The sequence below is a fragment of the Lindgomyces ingoldianus genome (assembly GCF_010093535.1).
Source record: "Lindgomyces ingoldianus strain ATCC 200398 unplaced genomic scaffold BDR25scaffold_44, whole genome shotgun sequence".
NCBI lineage: Eukaryota > Fungi > Ascomycota > Dothideomycetes > Pleosporales > Lindgomycetaceae > Lindgomyces > Lindgomyces ingoldianus.
The window spans coordinates 16287-28929 of record NW_022985205.1 but is presented as its reverse complement, the minus strand read 5'-3'; the positions used below and the strand labels follow the sequence as shown (position 1 = coordinate 28929).

At 42.8% G+C, this 12643-nt stretch overlaps 5 protein-coding genes across 5 annotated transcripts; 3 read left to right on the top strand and 2 right to left on the bottom strand.

The window, feature by feature from the left end:
• Window positions 1-29: 29 nt before the first annotated feature.
• On the top strand, window positions 30-418 carry BDR25DRAFT_361368 (uncharacterized protein; the record flags this gene model as incomplete). Its single annotated transcript, XM_033696402.1, has 2 exons — window positions 30-235; window positions 322-418. Coding segments are annotated over 2 exons (303 nt in total), but the record flags the coding sequence as incomplete, so codon positions are not given.
• Window positions 419-4708: 4290 nt separating this feature from the next.
• On the bottom strand, window positions 4709-6525 carry BDR25DRAFT_337387 (benzoate 4-monooxygenase cytochrome P450; the record flags this gene model as incomplete). The annotated part of the gene is made up of 3 exons (XM_033693183.1): window positions 4709-5647; window positions 5717-5950; window positions 6136-6525. The coding sequence occupies 3 exons, from the start codon at window positions 6523-6525 to the stop codon at window positions 4709-4711; spliced, it is 1563 nt and encodes a 520-aa protein (XP_033541376.1).
• A 743-nt stretch (window positions 6526-7268) lies between these two features.
• Window positions 7269-9227, top strand: BDR25DRAFT_380732 (MFS multidrug transporter-like protein; the record flags this gene model as incomplete). The annotated part of the gene is made up of 5 exons (XM_033697675.1): window positions 7269-7443; window positions 7499-7829; window positions 7886-8257; window positions 8317-8684; window positions 8742-9227. The coding sequence occupies 5 exons, from the start codon at window positions 7269-7271 to the stop codon at window positions 9059-9061; spliced, it is 1566 nt and encodes a 521-aa protein (XP_033541375.1). The 3' UTR covers window positions 9062-9227.
• BDR25DRAFT_241960 (uncharacterized protein) lies at window positions 9109-9811 on the bottom strand (the record flags this gene model as incomplete). Its single annotated transcript, XM_033685770.1, has 2 exons — window positions 9109-9674; window positions 9733-9811. Coding segments are annotated over 2 exons (645 nt in total), but the record flags the coding sequence as incomplete, so codon positions are not given.
• Window positions 9812-11162: 1351 nt separating this feature from the next.
• BDR25DRAFT_155204 (uncharacterized protein) lies at window positions 11163-11725 on the top strand (the record flags this gene model as incomplete). The annotated part of the gene is made up of 2 exons (XM_033683959.1): window positions 11163-11515; window positions 11566-11725. Coding segments are annotated over 2 exons (513 nt in total), but the record flags the coding sequence as incomplete, so codon positions are not given.
• Between the last annotated feature and the right edge of the window lie 918 nt (window positions 11726-12643).

Genomic DNA, 12643 nt, shown 5'->3' with positions numbered 1-12643 from the left:
AAGAAAATAATTCTCCATCATAACTCGAGCTCACAACCCTACGGCCGGTGCGGGCCTGCCACCTCCCTGCAACTGGTGGCTATATCGGGCGTCAAATCCATTTCATTACTGTACCCTCACTTATAAGCATCCTTACACAGCTCGACGCGTTCCACATTGGCTCTGACTCTGTATCTACAATGAAAGCAAAATCAAAGCCCTATCAAACTAGACTCTACCCTAGCATGCCTGTGAAGTGGTTTAATATGTATACTTCCCTCTATTTCATCAGCTTAACACCAGATAGTCTAAAGAATTAGCAGCCTTTCCACTTAATTCTAGAGCTTCACCGTCCATAATGCCGTGGATGTACGAATCACCTATGAAAGTATATCCTTCTTCTAGCTCTGACTCCCCAGCAACCCCAGTAGCCCGATGACGCCGCAACACGAGCAGCTACAGACTTAGTCTTAGAAGCTTTACAGCGCTAACCTTAGAACTGTGCTAGCAATACATTAGGACTCTAAGCTATTTTCAATAAAATTATATTATTATAAGCTTACTAATAACTATCATCCTAAAGAGAACTACCAGCGCAGGAGCAGTGCATCCACAGATGCCCTGCAGAACCCACAAGTACTAAAACTAAAACCTTAGGACCCTTAAAAGCCGACCTCAACTAGATAGTAAGAAAAAAAGTTGTAATCTTAAGTTACTTTTATAAAAGTAGGCTTTTTAATTATAGACTATCTGCTTTACTTATGTAACGGCACAGGAAAGACAATGGGTCCGAATGTGGTAGGAATCCACTCAGAGGCATATGGGAGTGCGTGGGGACTCAATGACCTGGGAATCTCATTGACACCTATAGGCCTTGTACGAAGGATATCAGAAAACTACCGAGCTAGCTACGGGGGAGAGGTGCGACTAAATACATGAGGGAATAGGGGTAACGGCAGGGGTCGGGGCTAGGTCGGGGTCGGGGCCGATACGGGCTTCCGAGCCATCCGAGATGGAACGATTCATGAGGATCGTTACAACTTAGCCTCTTCAGTCCCCTTAGACTTAACCTAATAAGACAAGAACGCTCTATATTAGCAGCTACAGCGCCAGTGATAACGTTCTAAATCACCTAGTTGTACTTCTCTAGACCTAGTTTTCTCTTACTAAGGTTTTCTAGAGTTTAGTCACTAGTAATGAGTACTACCTAGGCGTAACCTGTACGGTCCACACCGCAGGTCCGCCTGGGGCCAGTCCAAGTTACCATGATATCCTACCTATCTAATCGCAGGATCGAGGATGACCTGCAGAAGGAGGGGGGCCATGTCACGGTTACCTTGGACATGCTCGGACTCTCCCCGGAGAGCCCTCGTCACCTGCCCCAGCACATATATATATATATCCTCTCACGAACCCCTGAGTCTCCTCCAGGATTCGTCTATCAATACTATCCTGTACCCCCTTCTGCGCTTCACGCTTCCTGCTTCTCAGCGCTCTCACAGGCCGGCACACCCGTGTGGCCGGCACACCCGTGAGGTACGTTATACCATCGGTAAACTAATGTCACGGGCCCTGATGACGTCAAAGAACTGAATGCGAATGTTCGAGACAACAATAACTTAAACCCCTTTCTAACTCAGCGTTCCCAACCGTACGTACTACGACTCGTAGATACGTGAACGTAGCAGTCACGTGAGCCGTTGAAACGTAGGAGGAGTGTGAGCCGTAACGTACGTAGGAGCCAGCTCCCATTACAGACCGTAATACGTCTTAGAGAGACAATATTTCCTAGTAATATAAGGTCTTATTAGACAGCTATAGGGACGCGTTAGAAGGGTGTTTAAAGTTATGTTTTTAGAGTAATAATTAGGTAAAAACTCTGCAGTTTGTACAACAATTAAGAAGCTAGTAGAGGAGGGGATTAAGGTGTAGGATTCTATAATTTTAGTTAAGAATTATAATTACCTATAGACTTACCTATTATAAGCTAGATGTTCTAGTTCCTCTAGTGTAGCAGGTGTACAGCCTTATTCTAAGGATCTTTTTAAGCTAGCTTTTCTTACTAAACTAGAGTTACTTATTACACTAGTTCTTATTAACTTGCCTAATTAAAGTTCTTATTATTAGAGTCCTTAGTTTTTTTCTGTAATAGCACGCTATCTAACAGTCTTTTAGCCCTTATAAAGAAGTACTTAGACAACCCTGCTTTTAACAACAAAGTATTATTTACTATTAAGTAAGATAATATTTAGATAGAAAATAAAAAGTTAAGGCTAAAAAAGCTTAGATACTAGGTAAAGCACAAAAGCTAATTACATAGTAATTATTAGTTATTCTAGATATAGCTTTATAAAGCTAATTTAGTGTATAATAATAAAAGAGACGCCTCTAGGATAAAGTTGTAGCTCTGCAGGAGGTGCTACACTAAAGGTAATTGCAAAGAGGTAAAAAAAGTTAATAGTTACGCTTATATTATCTACTACCTTAGAAAGAAGCACTAGATAGACATTAGTAGAGGAAGTAAAAGCACTTTTTTACTTAATAAGCTAAGAATTCTCTTAAGTCTATTTAAAGCAGCTTATAAGGTTGTAGGCTTGTTATATATTATCTTTTATAGTGTTTAGTAGAAGGAAGCTTTATAAGTAGCAGTTATTAACTAAGTAATACTTTATAATATTTCTTTTTATATAGCATTATTAGTAGAACTTTAAAGCATTATTACTTAGAATAGAGCTAATCTTCTTGCTGCTCTTCTAGCGTCTAACACTACATATTTGTTCTATGTGCAGCAGGGATATACGCGGCAGAAGTAGAAGATTTAAATAATGCTAAGAATAGCCTAAAGCAAAATTATGTTAAGCATTAATATATAAACTTCTTTAAACTACCTCTTCTTTTTAGGTGTAGTGTTGCACTTTATTAGTAAGTATACTTTAGCTTATTAGTTTAGCGTTTTAGCATTCTTTATTAAACTAAACACTAACTAATAATACTATGTAAATGTTAACTACTAACACTACAACATTTTAATTAGCTTTTGCAACTTGTATAGCAACTATACTAAAGCAAATTAAGCGCTAGAGATTATTAAGGTTATTAATAACTTTAAAATTATGTTAAAATTTTATTATTTAGTAGCTAATAATATATTAAATAATAATAATAAAACTATTTCTGCCCTTACCTAACATCTTAATATGCCCCTTACCTCTAAGCACTGTATACGCTGCGCTGGCTATACAATCTAGCTAGTAGTAAAAGCAGTTATTTACAGTAAAAAAATAAGCGCCTTTAAAGTAAAGCTTACTTAAGCAGCTTCTTAGAAATAATTTAACCTTTATTACTACTATAAAGTTATTAGAAAACTTTATAATTTTATAAACACAGTGCTAGCATTATATAAATAATAAAAGGCCTTTATAACTTTTTAGGCTACTCTTAACAACAATAACCTTTTCTAGAGCTTTAGAACACTTAATCTTATATAAGATAGCAGTGTACGCTAGCATAGTGTTTATCTTATACTCCTCTGCTGTTTTAAGCTTAAAGACACTATTACTAAGTTTATACATAAGTAAAAAAGCACTAATAATAACTTTATAAACTTTACTATCTTTAGTAACTCTACTCTTACTAAAGTTATTACTAAGAATAAATAAAAAGAGGTTAATTACTTTTATAAGTTTCTTAAGGTTTTTTACTTTATAATAAAACACCTTAAAGGCAACAGCTTCTATAGCTCTCTCTAGATGTCTATTATTAACTTATAACACCTTTATACTAAGCTCTTATGTATAGGCAATAAACTTAAGGGTAAGAGTAATAATTGCTACTTTAAATCTAGTGTAGCATTTAGCACAGAGAAGTTGCTTACATACTAGAAAAAGTTTATTATTAAGCTACTTATATTTTATTACTGTGTAGTAATAATTCTAAACTCTTAACTTTATCTTATTTAGTTTAAGGACTACTAAAGAAAGCACTTTACATAGTATAAAAAAGCTAAGGCTTTAATAAAAGCTATTTTTTAAAAGTATGTTAATGTAAAGGCTAAGGCTAAAGCTAACAACAATAATGTTACCTAGAAGCCTACATAACACAAGTTACTTAGTAGCAACTATTATAATAAGAGCTTTAAGAAGACTTTCTTTGTTAACATAAGCTTTCTTACTAGCAGCTGCTTATACAAAAAGTAGCAGAAAATAATAAAGTTGCAGTAGTACTATAACAGCTACTATAAAGATGTTACTATAGCTAATAATAACAGCCCTTTATTTACTAACTGTCTTACTTAGTAAGAACAAGTTAGACAACTTTCTTACTTTATACTATATAAAATTACCTTTAACTTTTTATCTATCCCTTTTATAAGCTGCAATTGTAAGAGGTTTTTTTTTAAAAGTAGAAGAACTATTACTTATAACAAAAACAAGCTTTTTAGCTTAATAATTAAGGCTTTTTAACTATAGAAAAACTAGCTCTAGCAGGGTTATATTTACAGTAAAATAGGGGACTTAGTAGACTATATACGCTGTAACGTCTTACAAGCTGTTAAAATGTAGGAGGATTGTAAGCTATAACAGTTACGCCCTATAAGTAGATTTAAATTCTCCTTTTACATTAAAACGTACTAACAAACTAAGAAGTTACAGCCTAAAAAACAGCGAGTTGAAACGTATTACGTACGGTTGGGAACGCTGTTCTAACTGGCTGAGATGAGTGGCAAGACCTATCTAGGCTTAAATTGCAACATTGGCCCTTCACGCATGGAAATATACGCATCCTTCAACATGAACTGCTTCGGATCCCGGCAGCCCCAGCCTAGGTTAGCATGCCCTTCCCCAACATGCGTTCCCGGTGTCAGGCGAACATCAAATCGCCATAGAGTCCTTGCAATGACCATGCACAATTCAAGAACGGCCAGCTTCTGGCCAATACAATCCCCAGGGCCCCTCAGAAACGTATGAAGGCCACGCTTAAGCCTAAGTACCTCTTCTTCTGTATTGAGAGTGTCCAAATCATCCGAGACAATCCAACGCTCCGGTCTGAAGGTGTACGCATCACCGTAATGCTCTTCATTTCGACCCATGGACCAGTTGGGTGTGCCAACGATGACTCCTTGGGGATAGTGATCACCGTCGATTTCCACGCCTCCGGGAAGGACCTCTCTGGGAAGTTCGCTTGGGGCGGCTGGTGCCATGCGCAGCGTCTCGTCGATACATGCTCTTAGGTACTTGCAATTGAGCAGCTCAGGACAATGCACAATAGCCTCAGGGTTGGGAAAGGTGCTGCGAATCTCGCGTACCAACTTGAGATAGACGCGCTTATCATGACAGATGTAGAAGAAGACGGTGCTGATAGTGATAGCAGTTGTGTCCGAGCCGGCAAGTATGAGCAGGTTTGCTTCCGCGAGCAATTCTTTGAAGCCAAAGGCTGGCTTCCCAGTTTCAGGGTCCTTAGCACTACAGAGGAAGTGCAGCATGTCCTCTCGTTCAACGGGGCTCTTCTCTGTTTCTCGCTTCTCCTCTGCGGCCATACGGCTTCTCACTAGCAACTCGACGAAAGCGTAATGATCTTTGATCTCTTGCGGCGCCAAGCGCTCGATAATTGAGTTGAGACCGCGAGGCTTGAGCCACACAAGAGTATCTAACAGTGGGGATTTTGTAATCTTCCTTGAATAAGCTGCGCGCTAGACCGAGAAATAGATGGACGTTGTGACAATGCAGGGCAAACATACTGGGTAATTGAACGTGACAAACGTGTCAAACGCATCAACAATCTTCTTCAAGTTGTTCTCACCGGGTTCTTTGGTCTTGAAATCGGCGCCAAAGCAAAGATCGCCCAGAAGATCAAATACCAAGTAATTGGCCCAGGTGGCAATATCGCGGGGCGCAGACCACCCTTCCTCCATCTGGTCATTCAGTTCACCTCCCAACAATTTGTTCCAACGGTCGATATGCTTCGCCATAAACTAGAGGTCGAGGCAAATAAGTCAGAGTTCTAAAACAAGAGGGGATACCACCATCACGAAAATGCCACTTGAGTGGTGATCCAATGATGGCTGAATTGGGAACATGCGTACTAAAACTGAATTAGTAAAATCCTTTTCGCAGGGAGAGCACAACCCAAGAGAAGTCTTGGCATATACATGCGGACTTTAGTACCCGGGCTTGAGGCTTTGACAGAATGATCTGTGAAAGCTAGACTGAGTAATCGTCGTTTTCTTGCATGGAGCTGCGTGTCAGACGTCATCAAGACATTGACATCATCCACATTGCGTCCCCAAGCATCGTAGAAACTGGAACGTTTGACATTGGACTTGAAAGAATAGATTGCATTGTATGCGGTGGGGCTATTGAAGAGGACAAGATTTGGAGCTGCGCGAATCCTGCTGCCGTAGATCTGAAATTGCTGCCACAACCAGATGTGTCTGTCTCCTTTATAAGCGTGATAGAAAGAGGGCATGGAGGAGATTTTGGCAAAGAAGGGCCCTGGTAGGTTCGACAAGGGGTGAAAGAATATATTGTATATAATATTAGCCACCATCTACACTAGCATGAGCATCTTGAGTTAAGGTTGAGGCATCTAAGAGCTTACGTAGGAGAGACATAAAGTAACGAGAAGAAGGAGAAGGGCCATGTTCCGCTGTGACCGTGGAGCGTCAAGTCCCTTGAATGATCGAGTATGGTTCTTCGACTTCTTATGAGGGGTGGGGAACTCCAAGAAGAAATATTCGGCAAACCACATATGCGGGGCGTCGAAGGGTGGCCATCTCACGTCGGTTGCACGCCACATGCGCACCTCTGACTGGGGTTGCACTGACAGACGGACAACTTTGCCGCAAGACGGACATTTAATATACCAATCCTTGTCAACTGTCTGCATCCGTTAATGTTGCATCACGTAATGGAGCGGTAAAATGGACTGGTCAGACATACGCATATGGGATTGCATCTAACATAGGGAACTGCAAGGTGGGTATGCGGCGTAGTAGGGTGGGCACAAGTCCCTCCAAAGACAGACCCTCGCCAATTCCCCCCAGCCATCAACAGTTCATCTGCAATTTTCCATCACGATAGAATTGTTACTTCCTCGATCTAGTTCTCCCCCTTTCTTATTATTTGCGAGGCGACACACAAATGTCTTCATGTAACGTAATGCCGGCCGCCATCACCAACACCACCGAAAAATCTGAAACTGTTAGTCCCGACGCAGAGTTGATCGTCAACGCCTGGAACGTGGGTGCACCTGATAACGAAGGAGATCTAATCGAGCTAGAAGAAGGAGGAATGTACATAACCGGTTGGCGGCTTCACTTTATAAGTCTAGGCTTGCTTGTCGCCGTTTTCATTGTCCAAATGGAATCCTCCATCATCAGCACCGCAGTGCTCGACATTACCAATCACCTAGGGGGTTATGAAAAGAGCTCTTGGTTGTTTACAGCCTATCTCATGACATACTGCGGTAAGCTTCACACTCATGACGTTATCAACCTCCTCTCTAAATGTATACAAATCAGGGCTACAGATGGTATGGGCTAAGATCTCAGACATCGTCGGTCGTAAGCCGGCCGTGTTAGCTTCGTTGTTCATTTTCACGTTGTTCTCTGGTCTATGTGGCTCTAGTCACAGCCTTACACAATTGATTCACTTCCGATGGGCACAAGGTGTTGGCGGGTGCGGAGTATTTGCTCTTGTCCAGCTGGTCTTTTTCGAACTCGTTCCGCCGCGGAAATGGCCTGCATATATAAGCTTAGTCACTGGCTTCATTGCGCTATCTCTAATTGCAGGGCCGCTACTTGGAGGTGCCATCACGCTACATGGAAGTTGGAGATGGATCTTTCTGTTGAAGTATGTCCCAACACTTTCTATTCATTTGTAAATACCACTATCCTAATGTTATTTAGCGTTCCCGTCGGAGCTTTGACTCTACTTTGTCTTTATACGGTCTTTCCGCGCCGGCTTCGAAACGAGCCGGCGGCGCGGATTGGCGGCGGTCCGACTCAGCAGACGCTCTCACTTCAATCCCTTCGTCGCGTAGATGCATCCGGCTCCCTTCTTCTATTAGGATCTTGCGTCATGAGCGCAACAGCCCTCCAGCAGGCAGCTACGGGGGACCAATGGGACTCACCTGTAGTATTGGGGCTATTGGTTTGCACTGGACCTCTGATTATGCTCTTTTTCATCTGGCAGTGGTATGTTACTACGCGAGAGAGCACGATAGAGCCCGTATTTCCGTGGAGATTTTGTCAGAGTAGGATACGTGTTGGCATGATCATGTATGTTCAACTGCAGCCTCTTCTTTCAATACAGGGAGCAGTGGCTAACTGAAACCTAGAAATACATATTTAGTTGGCACTGTTCTATCAGTTTGCGTCGTTCAGATTCCACAGCGGTTCTCAACCGTGTACGGACTCTCTCCATTTACAGCAGCAACAAAGCTACTATCTTTTGGTGTATTTGTCCCCGCTGGGTCCTCACTTGCTGCTGGACTGATGGGAAAACTTCGGATACCACCTTGCTGGGTTGTGCTTGGAGGAGCCATCCTGCAAATTGTTGGTTTGGCCCTACTCTCGGAAATTTCCGATTGGAAGGTAATCAAACCTGCCCAGTATGGCTTTCAGATCCTTGCTGGGACTGGTGTGGGTTTTGTGAATGCTGCACTCACTTTATTGGTGCCTTATGCAATGGAAAAAAGAGATCTTGGTATGTTTCATGTTGCAAAGAACGAGAGAGAATAAACAATGATTGACCCAATCATAGCAACTGGAACATCTGCGGTATCCCAATTCAGAGTCCTTGGAGGGCTCCTCGGTATATCTATAGTGACCTCAGTCTCGACGCCATATGTGCGCACACATCTGCTCAACATCCTGTCGCCTCAGACAGCGCTCCAAGTGCTTGAAAGAACAGAAGCCTTAGGCATGCTGGACGAAGAATTAAAGCAGAGAGTAAGAAAAGTGTTCATGAATGGATACACATTGCAGCTTCGTGTTCTTATTGGCTTCGCTGTTGCGCAGATTCCAGCTACTTTACTTATGTGGACCAATCAAATTGCTGAGCCTGGGGCAATGAAGAGGTGAAGGAAGTGTTGTCTGAGGTCTTCCTCGTTCCTGACGAGATGGCTGCTTCAGCTCCTAGGGTGAGTCTGCTGAGCGACTCGGTCGGAATGGGCCAGAACACGCGCAAGCGTGATTGCTCTCCTAATATACCGCATCATGCCCCTAAATGCTTCAACAGAAGCCGCCGACGGAATCTCATGCCCTCTATTGTGTACATGTATCCATACCATATCACTATCAAAGAGTCGAGCAGCCACGCCACTATCTTCGGACACGCCATCAAGATCTTGCTCTCCCCACACCACGATCGATGCGATCGTGAGAGTAACTCTATCGGTTGTATCTACTTTTTGTATCGTTCCAGTATTGATCCAGGCCACAGGGTCATACATGCCTGTTGGGGAAAACAAGAGTGCACATTTGAACAGAGGCGATCTTTGAGGTGGCAGGGAGCAATAGCGGAGTAAGAACATAATTGCCAGGCCTGCACCCTGGCTGAACGCTAGAATTCCGTCAAAGGGTCCTTCAACGCTGATGTACCGTTCTAAAGCCTCCACCGCGGCCAGGGCAGACTCCGGTGTGTACTCGAAGTATGCGTAATAAGTCTCATTGGGGTTCGAAATCGGTTCAAGCCCTTGCAGACGATAAGCGGATGAAGAGAATATATCAAGATACCCTTAAGCGTAACTGACCCGACGCCATAGGCCACTCAATCGTGCCTTGCACAAATTCGAACTCATGTTCTTCTCCAAGTTCGCTGCGAAGGGATGCTATGCAGAGTCCGCTATTAGCACACCGCTAACTCCCTTGGTATTTGGAGATGCATGTCTCACCCGTTTGCATCTTGAAAACCTGTGGGGAGTCAGATACGAGGGTGATAGTTCACCTTATTAAAGTGAATGATGAACATACCCGGTTGCTCGTCCCAATGCCATGAAGACAAATGAACCGCATGGTAGATTGGAGCGATATTTCGTGAGTTGATGCAGTATCTGGTGTCAAGTCTTGTTCTTGTATGTCAGGATCACTGGTACCCTAGTGGATATAGAAACCCCACCAAGCCATCATAGACTCTAGATTGCTTTCCGTGACATAGAAAACTTTCGATGCGACTCAAATGAAAATCGGTTTCCTGCCCATCGAAGCTCGCAATACCGAACGATTGGGTGCGCTTCTGCATAATTCAGGCCCCTTGCTAGGATACCGGGGTTACAATATAATGCCAGAGCCTCTGCGTTTGATGATCCTCGTTGCTTCAAGGATTCTAGTTGTGCGTCATTTCCTTCGGACTTCGCTTGCGCTAATTTTTTTTAACTTAGATTGGTTCGCATGCATTGCCGTTGGCTACGCCTTAGCTCACGCGTAACTACGGACGTCAGACAGGATAATCATTATACTCCCTGTACTAGGAAATACTGTCATGTCCGTCAGCGCCCATCTAGCCGAATACTACTAGCTACCGTGAATCACTGTCATTTATGGCTTGCAGAACGGTTCCAGATACTCGTCGTCGACATAATGTACCACGGAACTCCGTTGTGTCATAGCCGTGCCATCCTGAGCATACGCCGCACCCACCTTGAGAGCAAAAGGGCCCACAAAAAATCTTGGTGGTTGACCTCCGGCCCCTTATGTGGACGCGTGGTGCCATTTGACACCTACTGTGATCTATTGATCTTGAAAACCTCTACCTCTCTCATTCCACGTATGAGTCGCTATGCCTGCCCAAGTCGACCCAGTTTTCTTAGCCTCTTTACCCCCGTCATACTTTACTGAAAATACGGGCGCTCCTATCATGAGAGTCGCCGTAACTTTTGCTATACTTCAAACTGTCTTTATTTCTTTGTTCTATATCTCCAGGATTCTCAGTAAAACGAACAATGGCCTGGAGTACTGGTGTTTCATGCCGCTTGGCTACGTCATGTGCATGGCAAACTGTGCGATCGCAATCTGTGAGTCATCTTTTGGTATTGAGGTTGCGCGAGGTTGCGCGTTCTAGCTAACAATTTTCTACAGTGATGGTTCGGATAGGCGGAGCAGGTCGACATGGACTCGCACTCGTGATGGAAGACCCCAACAAAGTAACCATCTGGCTGAAACTCACCAAGCGGAAGAGTACTCATACACTCAATCTATCATGTTTCCCAAGCTCTCCATCTTGTGTCTGTACATGAAGATATTTACAAGACGCCGCTATCGCACTGCAGCCTACGCCACCGGTCTTATCATTCTGCTGACAGGCCTGACTATGATAATAGCGGATTTCACCATGTGCCGACCATTTGCCTACTTTTGGGACAAGACGATACCCGGGGGTAAATGCGTCAACCTTATGGCTGCATATCGGTATATTGGAATCCCAAACCTCATCACCGATGTTCTGCTACTCGTCCTACCTTTGCCTGCAATTTATAAGCTGCACGTGGGCCTTGGGGTCAAAATCGGTCTGTTCGCCACATTTATTAGTGGTAGTCTGTGAGTCCTCTACAGTCTACCTTAAAGATGCGAGCTAACGTGACGTTGAGCGGGCTTGTAACATGCATAATACGCATGGTCAACTTCTTTACAACCGATCTTTTTGCAGATCCCACCTACAATTGCGTTGCAACGATGACCTGGACAACAGTTGAGCCCGGTGTCTACCTAATGGCCGCCTGTATGCCATCGCTTCGCCCTCTCAAGAGACACATTCCGGGACTCAAAGATGTCAACTTCTCCACTATGATCTCAAAGAGTCTGAGCAGGTCTGAGCTCTCTGACGTCACTTCTATGCGGGCAAATTTGGGTCAAAACAACAAAGCCGTCTTCAAAACAACGGAAATCGAGTTGAAGAGCACTGAGATATGGAATGACGAAGAAGGCAGCATGAACAGCACCTCAGCTATCAATAGTATATCTACGGCGACATTTGTATGGCTGATTTAGCGGCTTAGCGAGATTTTTGCTAGCAGGGGGGACTGTGCGCTTATTAACTTCTAGTATCTACCCATGTCTATTGCCCACCTTCTATGGGCAATATCTACGCCGCCACATGTGCAAATAGCCTGATTTTTGGTCTTATAATAGCCGCTAGGCTGCTCTAGCTTTAAAGCGCTGCAGAGCTGCATTATAATTGCTATTACGTTGCTAGGAACGCACTGTATAGCTGCTAGGTACCTCTCTATAAATGTCACAGTGTGACAGAAGTATACTGTGCTCGCACAGTATCCTAATAATGCAGTAAATTGCAGAATAATGTATTAAATTACAACAAAAAGCAGCAAATTATAGAATAATGTAGTAAATTATAATAAAACATAGTAAATTACAAAATAATGCAGTAAATTACAACAAAACGCAGCATATTACAGAATAATACAGTAAATTGCAGAATAATGCAGCAAATTATAACAAGACGCAGCATATTGCAGAATAATGCAGTAAATTATAATAAGACGCAGTAAATTACAGAATAATGTAAAATAAAATCTTTACTTAGCAGCTATAACTATCTAAACACTAATTAATTAACTCTTATAATAATAACTATATATAATACTAGGACTATAAAACTAGGGGCAATTGCTCTCCTTCTAAGCAACTCTAAGATGCTTGTAGAGCTAG